At 34.9% G+C, this 18298-nt stretch overlaps 1 protein-coding gene across 2 annotated transcripts; it reads left to right on the top strand.

Annotated features, from left to right (window-relative positions):
• The first annotated feature begins 9031 nt into the window (after positions 1 to 9031).
• On the top strand, positions 9032 to 17776 carry LOC149793276 (uncharacterized). 2 transcript variants are annotated; one of them, XM_089967255.1, is made up of 6 exons: positions 9032 to 9309; positions 10367 to 10693; positions 11999 to 12313; positions 13538 to 13591; positions 16566 to 16650; positions 17186 to 17776. In XM_089967255.1, the coding sequence occupies exons 1-6, from the start codon at positions 9249 to 9251 to the stop codon at positions 17607 to 17609; spliced, it is 1266 nt and encodes a 421-aa protein (XP_089823381.1). In that variant the 5' UTR covers positions 9032 to 9248; the 3' UTR covers positions 17610 to 17776. The 2 variants fall into 2 exon arrangements, with proteins under 2 accessions (XP_089823381.1, XP_089823383.1); XM_089967257.1 differs by lacking the exon at positions 11999 to 12313 and having other exon boundaries at positions 9034 to 9309.
• The last annotated feature ends 522 nt before the right edge of the window (positions 17777 to 18298 follow it).

Below are 18298 nucleotides of genomic sequence, written 5' to 3'. Positions count from 1 at the left end.
GGGCAATGTTGAAAAATAACTTTATAAAAACAGATTACTACACATAAAACGTTTTAGTGCTAGCACGAAATAAAAGTACAAAGAAGGACAAACGAAGCATTACAGTTTTGACCTATTTGGAATGGCTCTGAGAATTATTTGATATTGTTGCAATGCCTGATGTAGTAGAAAAGCGTACATAACAAGAAATATTTAAAAACATAAAACTACAGCCATGCAAGCAGATCAAACAAATCTGTAAAAACATTATAACTGCGGACGAAATTCATATCATTTTATACGGGTAGGTACCATTAATTTTAGTTTCTGTTTGGTCAAATTTGTCTAAAGACACAGAAACGAATGTCATGCAAAATCATATTAAGATCAACCGTGTAAATATGCATTTCAAGAAAAAGCAAGAAGAAGCAAATTTTAGATGCGTATTTCAGAAACATTTAATACTGACTCGTACTTGTTTAAATATTTAGTGTTCTGTAGGCCATGTTGGCTTAAGACGTTTAAAATAAACTATTTAACCAAAGTAAACATGTGATTCAAAGAAAACAGCGTATTTGCTTTTAGTAAATGTAAGTGAATAATATGACATCGAAATGCAATTGAGTGATATAATATTTATTTGATACCCAGAGACAATGACATTTACATGAAAAATAATGATGACACACTGATATGTGATCGCAAAAAGTACATCATCTGCATAATTATTTCAACAGTATTATTTCTAACTTCAGGCAATTTGGCGGAAGCTGTCTTAATATTGGCCCTTGCTAATTTATCCAGTTCGGCGTTTGGTTTTCTCCATTTCTGTTTTCCATTTGCATAAATGACATGCACATTCATAAGCAAATATATGCTAGGTGTGTAAAATTCTTTTTCATCCACATTGTAGTTTTATTGTTAAAGTCGCGGTCTATGATATTTATGTGTACTGAATAATGTCTAACCTTACGGTGTTCTTTTTTGATAATGCAACCAAGATCAAATTGTGTTTCATGGATGTGACATAGAGATGGGAAAAACTTTAGATGTTCTTTGGAATGATATGCATTCTTTATTTGTCCCACTAAAATTAAGATGAATCCTACAGTCAGTGTCAGCGAAAAATGAGTTTCAACATAAGGCATTTGAACCACATCATTTACATGCTAAAGCATCGGGCACACGAGTGCGGGAAACCGTAGATAACACCTACCGTCTATTTTGTATCGCTATTTAAAGATCTTCACACTAACACTGACTTCCCTAATATGAATCCACCTCAATGTAATTATTTTCTCTTGTACCACCTGCGAAAGGCCTACGAAATAATACAGGAAAATTTGTGCTCTGTTCAGTTATATTCTTACACAGTGTATCGTAATGGAGTTTTCAACGTTTTATATTGGAGTGGCAAAATCTACGCACAACATGTTATCGACTAGCCATTTTTTCATAGCGAACTAGCATCCACGGCAGCAACAAGTTCAGGTACTTTATTCAAGAATAATTAGATTTCATTATAGTCAAAGGTTACAAACGTAGCACAAGAAAGGAAAGCTGTATACTTGTGATGTACGCTTTGTTCTAATTAACTTGATATAAAAATTAACATTCGTATCAGAGAAACTTGCACATTTCGTCATGTTCATCAAAAGATTTCTGGATTATAAATACGCAAACCATACACCATATCTATCTATCTATCTATCTATCTATCTATCTATCTATATATATATATATATATATATATATATATATATATATATATATATATATATATATATATATATATATATGTGTGTGTGTGTGTGTGTGTATGTGTGTATGTGTGTATCCGTACATACATTTTCCCAAATTTTGTTGTAGTAAGCACAAATTCTTAAAGTAACAGAGATTATGTCACACATGCCGGACTTCCCGGTCGACCGAAAGAGGAGGAAATGGTGGGCACATTTGTAACAATATCTCTCATACCTGGCAGTCCATGTTGATAATTTTGTACAGATTAAAATCTAATTGCGTTTGTCGCACTATGCTTAAACAGATTTGTTTCCCTGACTAAATATAATCCTGGCTCAGTCACGTGGAAGGGTTTTCAAAAGCTTTTGAGATAGATTTCCATTGGTTGAGATACTACCGAACCCCATTAATAGCTCGGTTGCTTAGAGTGGGATATGTTTCTTCAAAGAAACTGATCTATCTATCGCTTTTATGAATATCGGTGCATATATATTGCAGCGAAGTCACCTTTGGGATTTAAATTGCTTTGGTTATCATGAATCAATGAATAAAATAGTTATGCGTCATCTGAGTGGAATGAAATAAACTGAAAAATAAAACAATTTCAATTCTAAAACGTCAAGCATAAAAATTGCTTATGGATGGAGTATATACCAATTGTTATAAACAAATAGGAAATGATAAACGACAATTAACGAAAATGATAGAAAAGGAAACGAACTGACTTATAGTAAAACATACATGTAATCATGAAATGGACATCAGGACATAAGAGATGCTAACATCATAACCCTGTAAAAGAACAAGGGCGGCAGAAGCGACTGCAACAACTACATGGCATATCACTTCTCTGTATCGTGGGTAAAGTTTTCGCACGCGTCATCCTGAACAGACTGCAGACGCTTGCTGTCAGAGTTTACCCAGAGTCGCAGTGCGGGTTCCGCGCCGAGAGGTCCACAATCGAAATGATCTTCTATGTCAGGCAACTGCAGTAAAAATGCAGAGAACAACACAGCCCCCTCTTCCTGGCCTTTATAGACCTCACCAAGGCATTCGATTTGGTCAGCAGAGACGGACTCTTCACAATCCTGGCGAAATTGGTTGCCCTCCAAAGCTGCTATGCATGATCCAGTCCTTCCACGATGGTATGAAAGGCACAGTGCAGTACGATGGCTCAAGATCCGACCGCTTTGACATCCGCAGTGGAGTTAAACAGGGCTGTGTCCTTGCCCCCACGCTCTTTGGCATCTTCTTCGCAGTCCTGCTCAAGCACGCCTTTGGGACGTCCACAGAAGGGATTTACTTGCACACACGATCAGACGGCAACTGTTCAACCTGGCACGACTGAATGCAAAGATCAAAGTGCGTGAAGTAACCATCAGGGCTATGCTCTTCGCAGACGATGCTGCTCAAGCCACCCACACAGAAGCTGAGCTTCAGCGCCTGATGGCCCGCTTTGCTAAAGCATGCGATGAGTTTGGGTAAACCATAAGCCTAAAGAAAACAAACGTGATGGTTCAGGACGCGGACCCCCCAAGCATCATCATCAACAACTACGAACTTGAGGTGGTGAGTCAGTTCATGTACCTCGGCTCTACCATCACCAACAACCTCTCGCTCGATTCTGAGCTCAACAAGCGGATCGGAAAGGCATCAACAACGCTCTCCAGTTTGTCGCAGAGAGTGTGGAACAACAGCATGCTGACCATGAACACTAAGATCACCGTGTACCGTGCATACGTGCTAAGCACTCACATGTACGCCAGTGAAACCTGGACTCTGTACGCCTCACAAGAGAAAAGACTGAGCGCCTTTCACATGCGAAGGCTCCGACGCAGACTCGGGATCACCTGGAGCGATCGAGTAACAAAAGAACGAGGTGCTCCAGCGTGACAAGACTCACAGCATGATCATACTCCTCCGCCAACGACGCATCAGATGGCTGGGCCATGTACGTCGGATGGTTGACGGACGGATCCCCAAAGACATTCTTTATTCGGAACTCGCCTCTGGCAAAAGGTCGATCGGAGGGCCACATCTCCGCTTCAAGGATGTCTGTAAGCATGACATGAAAACCCTTGATATCGATGTCAACACCTGGGAAAAGCTCGCTCTAGACAGATCAAGCTGGCGACATGCTCTGATCACTGGTCTGAAAGCCGGAGAGGACAAGCAAAGCCTGCTAGCTGATGAAAGACGATCGCAGATAAAGAAGAAGCAGCTCCAACCAAAACCTGACACAACCTTCAAATGCAGCAAGTGCAGCAGGGACTGCCACTCCCGCAGTGGACTACTTAGCCACAGCAGACGCTTCACAACCACCAACCGGAACATCTCTCATGGGCGCAGTTCCATCGTCTCTCGAGACTAACGGATGCCAACAAATCATGAAATACAGTCTATATCAGCAACTTTCTTAGCGCCCCTAGAAGGTGCAGACCCATATTGTTTTTCTCACCAATATTTACACAGGTTTCCATAATTTTGTATTATGTGATTCACTGGTAGGATACAGCACGAGCTTTAAATAATTTTTTAGCTCGGAGATATGACTTAAGAAAACAATCATCTACAAACATTAATTCACACGCAAAATACACACTCGTAATAGTTGCAAAACTCGTATGTATGCCAATAAATATTTGTACTGCAAGCAACTTATAGCACACACTTTCTGACAGCATAATTAGTTCAAAAATTCTGAAGACTAGGAACATGAGAACCAGAATATCATGTCCATTGATGGAATAAAAGAAACCTTCGACATAGCGTGATCATTGAGCTACTGTGAATTCCAGACTGGTGTAAATCAAGTCCGGTTTGCATTCTCTAATATGACGCGTCCTTAGTCCTAAGTGCATTATGAATCATTATGCCACTTAGACAGACTGTCGTGACATTCAGAGTGGCACTATAATGGATCTGTCGTGACATTTAGAGTGGCACTATAATGGATCTGTCGTGACATCCAGACTGGCACTATAAGGGATTGTTATCATTAATTGTGTGGTATAAAGACAAAATATGAAATAGAGTATAACGTAGATAAATTAGATTTTTAAGGACTCGGACTGTCGGTTGTCATGGCGCTAATTCATATTCTTTAATGTTGTTCTTTTATTCTTTTAGATCAAGTGAAATAAAATATGAAGAATTGTATGCATTTATTATCATTTCTTGTAATAATTGTCTTGGCACAAATACACAAGATCATTTTCGCCACCTCATTGGCATCTTGAGATGAACAGCAATGCATACAATAATGTGTGTACAAGTTTCATGAATCATGAGGTAACAACTGTTTCACATATCGTCTTACACTCGAGCTTTCTTACTTTGTGACTCATTATATAGACTGAATTATGAAACGAAACCGAAACCCTTATGATATGGTCCGATGTCATAAGCTGTTGATCTGTACTGGCCACTCAGTCTTTATTTATTCAATATATTTAAATGTTACTTCCTTAGTTAGTAGTCTAATTGCTTGCAAAATCTTAGTACGTTGAGTCAGAAACGGTCTCGGCAAATATGTCAAAATCAAATTTAATCTAGCATTGTATCCTCCTATATCATGTTAAAATGCACCAATGTAATTGTTTAAATATTTACTTTTAATTGGTGTATTTTAGGTCGGTAAAGTGCAATATCATTGTGTAAAATGCTACAAAATGGTCCACACTTGCACTGATCGGACATTCACTAAATGAATCTTCATATTATTCTAATATAATCAGACACAGTATACGTTTATCATGACACATTGCTTAAAACAGCACCCTAATCTCGGTGTTCTTTTGAACAGTTTTAACTCTTGACACATAACTTGATTATAATTTAAAACGAAAAGGATACAACCTACAACGTTTGAATAGTGTTAGGTTGTAAGAAGTACAAGAATCAAAACTCTCCAAAGGATTAAACTCTGGAAACCAAATGATACTTGAATGCATATTTGGGTTGAGCAATATGAAAATACGTGTTTGCTAATAAGCCGTTCGAACTGCTATTTTTAGATAAATATTGGTCATAACTCCCAAATCTTGGTCACAAGTTAATGATTATCAAATCTCCTTTAACTCTATGATTCCTTAAATCTTTACAATCATTAAAATCCGATCAAATAACAAACAATATTTAAATATCAATAAGGTATTTGGCTTTTGATCTAATGCTGACGAAGTCCCATAATGGTAGGGAAGGAAGGGTTAGTGTTCTCCCGATTTCTTCCCACAGGCTGTAGCAAGATGGGAGACTGAATAAATACAACAACATAAAATTATGACGCAGTAGTGCTTTCATGCTTCTACAAGGACGGCTTATGGTCCTAATGAAAGACAGAGTAATTTTCTTAATCAAAGACGAACGGTGGGAAACAAAATGAAAACAAAGCACACATAAACATACACATGCAAACAAGAGTCAGACATACATTATGCAAAGAAGACATTTCATTAGGAATGAGGATGAACTTGGCTTCAAGCTTGTGACATATTTAGTTTACTTGACATAATCACGTTCGACAAGTACGTATGTAAAGGAAACGTTTTCGACTACAATATGGTCTCTGACTCTTCGTGTATATATTCCTGCCTGTCGGTATGTCTTATTGAACATTAATTACTCTCTTTAAGTTAGTTTATACTTCATCCATACTTAAATGCATTCCCTAAATTCGTGTTATACGATTGTACGTATTTACTTGTGTCCGTTGGAAAGGTTGAATTGCTGAGCGATATGATTGTTTCCACAGTTGATCACTAAATATATAGCACGAACTAATTACAAACATTAAAAATAATATCAAGCCTTAATTTACCCCGAATACTTTTTCTAATTTAAATGCGGGAATAATGAAGAATATATATATATATATATATATATATATATATATATATATATATATATATATATATATATATATATATATATTCTATCATAATCAGATGTGTTTATATTAAAAACTGTCAAGTCTATTTGCAAAGGTTGAAGCGAAGTGGCCTTTTCATTGTACTGTCTGCACTTTTGAAGTTTGCGTATATCACGTGACCTTGTGAACTGCTGCATTAAAACATGTTTGATGTGTTACACCTTCTTTTTAAAATATGATACTTATGTTGTAGGGAAGCTTCAAGCCAATCATTTTCCTTCTGAAAATGTTGCACACGTTATTTAAAATGGATTTGAAATACCATTGTGTAAAAACGATCATATTTTGTATTGTGTAATGTGTTATATTGTACATCTTGAGTGATGTACCAAACATTTAAATTGTTGCCATTTATTCTTTCCAGATTGTGTTACCTTTTTTATGTCAGCGAGTACTGACTGCTGCTGGAAGCATTTGTCAACTAAGTAAAGTTACTGCACACATACTTAATTTAAGGTATGCAAAAATTATGTGAAACCTCCGTTAGACTGCAGCACAGTTGTTTCAGATGACGCAAACGGTTCCCATTGCATGTTTGAACCAATTATAAACATCAGTGTCAAATTAATATACAAAGTAACTCTTTGTACGTCATTGTCTTCAGGCATAAAAATGTATTGATGCGTCAAGAAATGTAAAAATTTGTTTTGTATCTTTTACGTGTAAATACATTGTTCTATGTACCATGCGTAATTTCTAATTCCTACTTTTGCCGGTCATCCATTGTTACGTGTAGTTTTATCTTTCTCTTCTGTCGTATTAAACGCATTGTATTGACCTTGACTGTGTGACGAATATATTCTACAATACTTTAGTTAGTAAAGGTTAGTATGAACAATGTACCAATTCTACGCACATTTTCCTGACAGCCACATTTAAATTCTCAATCGTTATTATTTCCAACGCTTTTCGTATCGTATGTAGCACGTAAATACAGATAACCTATAGTTAAATTCAGAATCAGAACTTGCCTTAAAAAGTATGTTTATACGAGAATGTCGGATAAAACAAAACATATTTCTCTGAATTCGTGGTAACCTTGATGTTTATTTATTACATAGTGTACAAAGCGAATTTTAATTCTAAATACATATTGATTGTGATTCAGTAACACATCTGTTTGAAAAGAAAAATCTTTATTTTTGGATATATTTTCGTAACTAAACACCTCAAAAGTATCAATCTAATGATTTTAGTACATGTGACTTGTAATATCAAGTAGTCTGATTGATTATTGCAACAGTACTTCTTATACCAAATACGTAATGATTTGTGACGGTAATAACCATGCACATTCTTATGTTAATCTATGTCAGATTAATATCTTTTCTGTTCCATATAAACATTTTGTTGTTGAAAGTCATTATATCATTGCATTGTGTATATGGAGGATATATATTTCTTTGTCACGTTTCTTTATTATAATGTATATTATTAAAGCATAATTCTCTGTAATGTGATGCTGAACAATGTCTAACATGTCTAACGTACGCAAACGCACAATTAATTAATTTCACTTAAATGAAGAGAGAAACGTTCCTTCATTGTGTTGCAAACTGTGGCCTAGTGGTTAGATCGTCCACTTCGGATGCGGGTTCGGACAACAGCCGAGTCACACCAAAGACTTATACAAATGGTACTAACAGCCGCTTCATTAGGCGCTCAGCATTAAGATGTTAGCGTTAGGACTGTTTGGCGTAGTGTCGGGAGAATGTGAATGGGTGTTACATCATGTTACGTATCTGCGGCATAATGATCCAGTGGTAGACACCATTATTAACTGCCTCACAGCAGACAGCGTAGTATTGTGACTTTTATTTCGGTTGAAGCTACGTTAATAATCAAAATCACACGCATTTACAAGAAAATGGGTTTGTTCCCTACAAAGTACATACAATACGCATGCCATAAATAAGAGAAACACCATACGTAAAATATAAATAATACCAAAAAGTATTACTTGGATTGCATTATGTTTCATGCACACACTCAGCTCAATCGAAATTGCGTAAATACTCCTGGTTTGAACAAAACCTAAACTGATTGGTTTCATTGAATCATATAGGAGGGGATCCGGTACATAAAATGTTTCTCGGTCCACGATAGTGAGTAAAGAAGCTTAGAGCTCAGGGTACCAGCCTGAATCATATCCTCGTGTTTGGCTATCTTTTATCTAATCTCTAAATGTTTCCTTCTTTTGTCTTTGTTTTATAAACACCCAAATATCATATACACTAAAACGAAAATGTAATTTCTTTAACTCATCAAACTTCATGTATATCATAGTTGCAGCAGTTATTATTACTAGAACTCTGCTTAAGTCTTACTAATTCAGTGTTATCAGGTTCGCTCTTACCTACGAGCGGATACAGGGTTTAGAAACAGATTTCCTATAGAACGATAAGATCCAAGCATTATAACTGCCTGTGATACTGCATTGGAAAAAAGTACGAAATGTGTTGATGTATCACCCACGAAGAATGTACACACTATTTTTTGTCATGCTCATTTCCCCATTGGCTAAGAGCACGTATGATGCCTTAGACAATCATTAGTCATGACTGCATAGAACACACTGCACTTGTAGTGCAAAGTCATGGATGTTGTGACCATGTTATCGCTTTGCCTCATTTTCTGTGGAAAAGATCACGCTAAAGGTGAGTTAAAATGATAGATGTGGTAGCAGATTCGAGTGTTTAATGAAAAATTTATACATTTTCAGTATTTTTAGAGCAAGAAGTAACTAGCATTGTTCATCGAAATATTTAAGCATAAAATAAATAATAATTGAGACAATCATCATTTTATTAATTCAAATATGTTATGGTTATTTATACAAACCTTGCTCATTGACTTTACCTATTGTAAACTAGCAATGATAGAATGTACTCCCAAATATCCTCATGGATATGGTCAGATAAATACTCATGCAAAATTGAAAGCCTATTTTAATATTGCTTTGATTGGGAATACATGCTAACGCAAACGTTCAAAATGTAGACTGATGCATTATCACAAGCACAATTCATTTAAACATTGACATTTTTCTTTCTCAGAAACCTATGTAACCCCGCTATATTTATCTCTCTGGCGGACCGTCAAGTAACCATATGCCCAAAACTGACATGATAAATTCAATGAATGAAATATCCCAGATAATTCTGACCAAAAAAAAAAAACCAATGCATGCATTCACGTTGAAACTAAATTTGTCTCCAGACTTCATCGTTCCTACACAATCGTACATAAAGAAAGAACTCCCTTTTCAAAGCAAATTGATAATATGTATGTATGTATGCATATATGTACAAATAATGTTCGAATGTTGTTGTTGTTGTTGTTGTTGTAGGTTTTAACGCCCTTTCTAAGCACACGATAGGCTATACATGGCGGCCAGTATTAATGGTGGAGGAAGAACCGGAGAAAACCACGGAAAAAACCATCGACTCTCGAGAAGCTACTGACAAGCTTTCTCACATACCCTCATTTTCTAAATGCGAGACTCGATCCGGCGCTGACAGAGGTGAGATGGCAGTGATCCGTAACGGAGAGCGCTTAAAACCACTCGGCCACTCGGGACCCCATGCTCGAAGGTAAGAATCTGTGCATATCGAACCTGCTTTTCTTGAAGACTATGTTACTTAACATGTATAAACTTAACATAAATATCACGTTTCATGTATGTCTAACACGATCCATCGTTCATCCTTGCAGATTTGAATCCGACGACAATTGTCCATGGAAATAATGCTACTGTTTATATTGATATATCTAAAACGGATGGAAAAACACTTTTGGAAATCAACTTCTCTGGTTACACTAGTAATCAACATTTCACTAATGTGGTACTCTACATGCCAGTGAAGGGCCAAAAAGGGAACATATCTATCAACAGTAATTATACAGGTCGAATTGAGAGCGTCGTAAATAACAATGGTCACTTCAGTTTTCTGCTACTAAATGTCATGTTTAATGACAGTGGAAATTATACAGTAAAGGAAAATTCCAATGTGAATGGGTATACAAGTGTTCTTGTCGCTCGTAAGTATTCATATTACCTTCGTGTCATATCAAATGGAGAGTATATGTATATCTATCTATAGAAGACATACATACATAAGCATAGATACGTGTATTTAAGTGGCTAGCAATCTTCTTTTATATATGGCGAATAGCAATCCTTTCAAGTGCACTGGATCCAGCAAGGGTTCACGTGTGTAGGGGATTGATTAAGATAAATGCAATAAACTGACAATGAACAGTGAGAAACTAAAATCTATGTAGCCTGAGCGCTTTCGACTACTTAATAACCTGTAAACTGATGAGCCCTAACGACATCTGTTATTTTACGTAAGTGCAAATGATATCCGGATATTTCATTAGTATAGTAGTCATAGGAATTATTTAAAAGAAAATGTGCCGGCTGCTAAAGATAATTTTATTTGTTCATGATTGTCCTTTTCTAGTCTTTTTGGATGAAACCGCTTGGGTTCAAAAGTCTAAGGCGGCGTGTCCAGTAAGCTTCCAGTAAGGAACCGACACATTTTCTTTTAAATAATTCTCTAAACTTGCAGCTGTCGGTATGGCTCATCAATTTCTAGGTCAATACAAATATTTCCAGGATGAACAACAATCTGTAATAAGCTAGTTGAAACACGATACAGTTAACAGGTTGAATTCCTCTAGAAATGGTCATGTAAATGCCCGCAAAAAATAAACGTTGTTCTGTTTTATGTGTTTGTCTTGTCTATGTTTTGTAATTGCCGTTGAAAAAGACTCATTAAGAGTCCAAAACGTTCATACTACTTATAAACTGATTTGTCACTATATATATATATATATATATATATATATATATATATATATATATATATATATATATATATATATATATATATATATATATACATGTGTGTGTGTGTGTGTGAATATTACTTTTTTCACAAAGACTTAATAAATAATCTTAATTAGTTACTGATAAAAGAATGAATATGTTCTATAAACGTAATGAGCTCAAACAGTGCTACATGATCGAATCACGAAAACAATGACAAATAAGAGATAATGTGCATGTATTACGTCAAATACTTCGTCTATTGGGTTCTAGTGTATAGTAATTGATTATAAATAACTCCGGTTGGTCAGCATGTTAACGTATCAGGCACACGTGACAGCAACTACCTAGAAACTCAACATTTAATTTTATCTAGATTGTATGTATTTTTAATTTAAAATATATTTAATATATATTCATCATCATACACATAATCCACGCTATATCATGTTATTTGTACTTTAGTTTTTATACAAATTTCATGCCTCTGTTTCATTAATTTTGATTTGCAGGTCACGTATTTGTGGCACGACTTGGGGAACCAATCACACTTTCATTCATAATTTATGAGAACAACACGCCTTCGGTAAGGGTTGATAATCCCAATTCCAAAGTGAGCCAACCAGTCATAATGTATAATTCGACTGACGACAGCTGCACATATACAAATTTTGGATCAAGGGAAAATAAAAATATTCACAACTGTGTGTTGAGAAAAGGAGAATTTTCGTTCTCATTTCCCGAAATCGAATGGCTACATAAAGGCTCATATTTCGCTTGGAATGACAAAGGTCGTCTTCTGGATTCTATGTTTCTCGACATTCAAGGTATTTTTATTCCATACCAATTGATGTACATATTGTTACATTATATAGAATGTTATTTATATATTATTGTTCTACTTGAATTAAAATAACAGTTTCCGAGGAGGTTGTTGATGTAATATTCATATCAAAATATAGCCGCCAAATATTAATGATTTATGTACTCGGCACGTTTGAGTAGAAAATGGGAACCATTATAAAGATGCTATTTACTTGAAACGAGTTTATAACGATTATTGTATCGAGTGGTTGAAAAACAATTTGTATTGTATGAAATCTAACCATTAGTCAATGGGATATAGTAAGATTTCTTTTTAATTTATGATCAAACCTTTTTGTGGCAATATGTACAACAGACTGAAAATTAACACATTACTTACCTTATCCCGTGAGGTAATATGATCGGTTTACTGTTATGTTCTTGTCTTGTACATATTCGTACAGAAAACACCAGTAGTACGTACTATAATTCTCCTAAGTAATTCATTGCAAAACAGTACAAGAAATGAAGAAAAATGTTCATGCGCATTATGGGGTTTGAACTTGGTTTGTCACCATTCAAGGCGGCAATACTTAACACTCAAGTGGCGTCTAACATTAGCTGCAGGTTATTGGACACAATGGTATTGAAGTTTGTGGGCGGTACTGTGCGAAAAAGTAATTATGGCATCATCTTCATTTAGTTTCAAACTTACAGTTGGAAATGCCAGAAATTTGCGGTATAACATACAGTATATAGTGATATTAGTTTCCATCAAAACATATGCAACATTTGCTCAAGAGAAATACAAAATCAGGATACATCACCCTCCTGTTTGATTTCATTAAACAATTAGATCTTCAATTAATGGAAAATATTTACCATCGTTATCAAAATGACACCAACATTATTGCTGTTTCTAATTCAAGAAAATGATGATTATGTGTCCTGTCGTTCCATAGCATTAGGAAAGAAACGTATTCACCTGTTAAATTTGCTTTTAGTTTTATCATCAAGTGTCCTTGAACAAATGTAATCTGTATGCTGCGGTACAGATAGCTGCCTGTGAGATCGCTCTTTCACTCTGTATGTCTCTCTCTGTCTCTGTCTGTCTGTCTCTCTCCGTCTTCCTCTCTCTCTGTCTGTCTGGCAAACGTCCATGAGTTTAAGGGGTAGCATAGATATTGAATAAATACAATCATGTTGAAAGCCTATAACAAAACATAGATTTGTTTCTTATTGTACAGATAACAACCTGACTGGACATGTAGTGTCACCAAGGAGCTTCGATATAGGAACAGGTAAGAGAAATGTAAATTACTGAGTGGAATAACTTCGCGTCGTCCACCTAATCAATGAAATAAATAAAAAAATAAAAAAATAAAACAGATATTTCCATTTAAATAAAACATTTGTTCCGTTTTAGAACTTTACGAAGGATAATTGATACCTGTATCAAAAAGTATAGATATGTTACGTACAATTTCAATGCAATATCGTACACAAACATATACTACTTCGAGCAATGTTATTTTTGTTCGTTATTTTGCATTGTTTAGTTTTCTAATCAATCATTGTCTAATAGCACTAACTGTAATTACCGGTATAAACAGGGTTAACTGTATCAGTTAAATCATAATAATTAATTAGGCAAACTATGTATTGGTTATAAGGAATGATTTTCCTATGATCATTTAATCATCGAATCAGTAAAAGAATTCGGTCAGATATGTATGCATATATTGGTATGCATATATGTTTGTATATATGTATATGCATGTTTATCTTAGTCTGACTATAGTTTTGTCTGTCTCGATCTATATGTACAAAGACTTTACATATACATACTTGCATCCTGTTTTTATGCCTATAAGCCAACAGTTCGGTGGACCTATGGCTAAGAATTGAGTAATTGTGATTTATGGGGTCTATTGAATAATAATGCTTTAAACCAAGATAACATCCTATTTCCTTTAAGATATATAGAAAGCTAAACTACAGCATATACAATACCAGTACATTGGTATAATAAGCTGAGAAGCACAAATGCACTATATCCACGCCTTATTTCGTACTTCGTTTCGACTAAATCGGATTCAGCTTTTGTTTTTCACTTCTAGAAGCCTTCAGATTTTATGTAAATTGGAAACGAATCTGTGAGAGACTGGTTGTTTTTGGATTGAGTGAGAAAGAGATTGTTTCAAAGAAAATCATAAGACACCCTTATCAATGTATATGATAATTCCATCTGAAACACACACGGTATTAGACGATTGGTGTGCTTCGTTGATTAAAGCAGAACGTTCAGCTCGTGTAGGTCATGATGGAGGGTATGATTAATATCCATAACTTTTGGAGCAGAAATGTCAATCTCATAATTAAATATTAATTTTATTTTATTCCACAGTATCATATTTAATCTACCATACATATTGCAAATATCTTGAAGATAAACATTTGATATACATTGGTGATATCGAAGTTAGATTCGTCTATATAGTATGGTAGAAAGGTCTCAAGTTAGGAACACCCATGTTTTATGTGCTGAATATAACGATTTGCATATCTTGAGCTGAGACGCATCAGCTCAATTCGCAAATATCTATCAGTTGATGCCACTATAACACTTATGTGTTCATTAGTACTTTCAAGACTGGACTATTGTAACTCAATTCTGTCTGGTTCATCTCAATATCTACTCCAGAAACTTCAAAACGTTCAAAACACAGCTGCTCAGATCATACTTAGAGTACCACGATCAGTGCACACATCCCCGCTGCTATGTACCCTACACTGGCTATCCATTCGATCCAGAATCAAACACACAATTTGTACTCTGTGTTACATTTCACTGTCGGACTCCAGTCCAACATAACTATCTGACCTCACCCATGTGTACACACCAGCAAGATACTTACTCTCCTCTTCTGACAACCGTATACTCATTATTCCCACTATGAAAACAAAGTCATATGGAGAGCGTTCTTGTGCATACCAGGGCCCAGCAACGTTAAATGAATTGCCCACTGAACTTAGACACAAAGACACAGTGATCACATTCAAGAGGGGTCTCAAAACTCACTTATTTCGACTGCAAGAACAAACTTAAAGACCGAATTATGTTTCCTACCTGAAATATTCTCAGCATGTTTTTTTTTATTTCTTAATGTTTTTCTAATTTCATATTGTGTGTTTTTATAATAATATTATTATGTTTCTTATCTTATAGGTGTTGTCTAATGTTGTAAAGCGCTTAGAGCTTCTAAAGATTAGGCGCTATACAAAGTCATTATTATTATTATCATTATTATTATTATTATTATTATTATTATTATGTTGTATGTGCTTAATACAACGATTTGCTCTGCTAATTACCTTATGAAATAACAGCACGGTTGTAAACAAAATGACAGGATTACTAAGTAAGAAGCAATTGACACTAATAATTCGCAAGACTCTCTAATGGTGGAACCACATTTTTAATTTATTGATACAAGGATTTTTGAGAAACTGTGACTTCCTTGGCAATGCTATCGACGGACGATTCTGCTCGAAGAAATAAAACTCATTAGATGAACGGATATTTAATATATTCGTTGTCAAGAGTTGCGTTAATACCAGGCTTAGTCATTGCCTTATAAATCAATGTGTGTGTGTGTGTGTGTGTGTGTGTGTGTGTGTGTGTGTGTGTTTGTGTGTGTATGTAACCTTACCACCTATACTGGTAATATACTGCCCATCTTACGAAAATTCAAATATACTTTGTAAAATTCAAAATTAAAATAAACAGATTATTTCAGCTGACCAATACGCTTTTAAGAAATGGTATCCTAGCTATAAAATATTCATATTAGATGGGGAAAATCCAAGAGCAAGTAGGCAGTACGTCAATATTTTAACCGAAGTATCCATTTCTCCTATAGTAATATTATCGTTATCTTGAAGGAAAATTCAAATGTATGCACAGCAAATGAAGCAAATTAAGAAATATTCATTCATTGTTAAATGTTTCCGCTGTTGTGTGCACTTAGTTATTTCATTGTTTCTGAACTTTTTCAATTTATAGTATTATTTATATTTAGCATTATATGCACGTTATACTACTGACAGCCTATTTGAGATATGGTATGTCATACGCTACGTGATCCGATACTAAAATATTGAGTTGGAGAATTTAATTTAGTGGTGATTTTAATTTGTTGTCCATTTTTAAGAAATTAAGGCAAAACGTCTTGAAAAGATACAACAAACAATTAAGAAAATTATAAATTTCAGAGAAACCGCTGCTGTATGTAGTGCTGGGAATAGGAGGAATTATAATTGCTTTCTTAGCATTTCTTCGGCACAAATATAGGATACGGTAGGTATATTGTTCATCTTCTTGAAACAGAAAACAAGGAAACAGAAGCAAACAAAAGACAAAACAAAAACAAAAAGCCAAAACCAAAACCAATGGAGGTCCAGGTCATGATGCATGTGTAGCTTCGTGTCGTAAGGACCCACACATATTTACTGAGCTATTTTTGTGAATATTCATCCATTTTATACATTTTGATTGAAGATAATATGAGTTCAGTTGAGAGTGTTATAACCAACATCATTTGTCTATTTTGAGAGTGAAGTCACATTGAAATTCGGTATGGCAAATTAAACGTGAATGTAACACATACGCGATAAAAACTCATATAATATAACGTTGATATGGAGAGTACGCACGTATACATACTTCGTAGACTGGAAATCGAAGATATGCTTATGCATATATATATATATATATATATATATATATATATATATATATATATATATATATATATATATATATGCGTGTGTGTATGTGATGTTTTAGTAGAATTTTCAATTTTCTTTAAAACGTTATAATTTATATTTTTTAGCTTACATGTGGACAAAATGTCAAATATTGATACGTGTAAGGAGTGTAATAAAGATGATGAAGAGGAAATCAAGCAGGAAGAAATTTTGCTTGGAGGGTACTTGACAGTTGTAAGCAGCGAAAGAGGTGAATTCAGTACTGCTATCGAACTGGAGTTTGTACAATGCAGCGATGCATTGCTGTTTCGGCAAAACGTAGTTCCTGCAAAAAATGAAATAGAGCATCCAATGAAGCTCGACAACGTCAAACGTGATGATGCTCTTGATGGGTACCTGAATCCAGTTCACTCATGTTCTGTAGAATTCGATGAATATATCAATCCCATAACCTTAAGTTCCGTAGAATTCGACGAATGCATCCGTCCAATTAACTCATCCCCTGTTAATTCCGAATTTGTTTCCACAAGTCAATCAACCGGGTTTTAATTTACACCTGTTGACAATGTATTCATAAGCATTCACAAGAACATGGAGTCTTCATATATGTATATAAATCTTGGCACCTGCACAGTATAGTGCTATGGAGTGAAACGGGGAAAGTGGGTCAGTTCGTAATCTAAACATAATTTTCAATAAAAGTTAGTGCCAGTATACTTATTAGTTTCATCTTTCTAATTTGAAGTATTTTTTGTTTTAAAACCTAAACACAGCCGAATAAATATAAATTATATATGTTTCAAACATCGAGATGTAGATTAAATCTCAGAGAGTTAAGATTACTCAATGACATTGGCATTATATTGAATACGTCGTAATACGGCGGAATTTAGTGATCAATGTCACACTTCCTATATTTGAATTTGCTCCGATATAACATTTTGAAGTTGATAAAATCAACATATACAATGCTAAAGGCACTCACAGACATTACATGCGTTTGTGTGGTCATATCTAATGCATTTGATTTTACGCGTACAAACCAACGTTAACACATCAAACCTTTCGTGAAGAGAACATGGGCAATGTTGAAAAATAACTTTATAAAAACAGATTACTACACATAAAACGTTTTAGTGCTAGCACGAAATAAAAGTACAAAGAAGGACAAACGAAGCATTACAGTTTTGACCTATTTGGAATGGCTCTGAGAATTATTTGATATTGTTGCAATGCCT

This window comes from Sinohyriopsis cumingii, chromosome 8 (assembly GCF_028554795.1).
Source record: "Sinohyriopsis cumingii isolate HCF-2022 chromosome 8, ASM2855479v2, whole genome shotgun sequence".
NCBI lineage: Eukaryota > Metazoa > Mollusca > Bivalvia > Unionida > Unionidae > Sinohyriopsis > Sinohyriopsis cumingii.
Note: the sequence above shows the minus strand (reverse complement) of the source record. Positions and strands in the feature narration are given on the sequence as shown.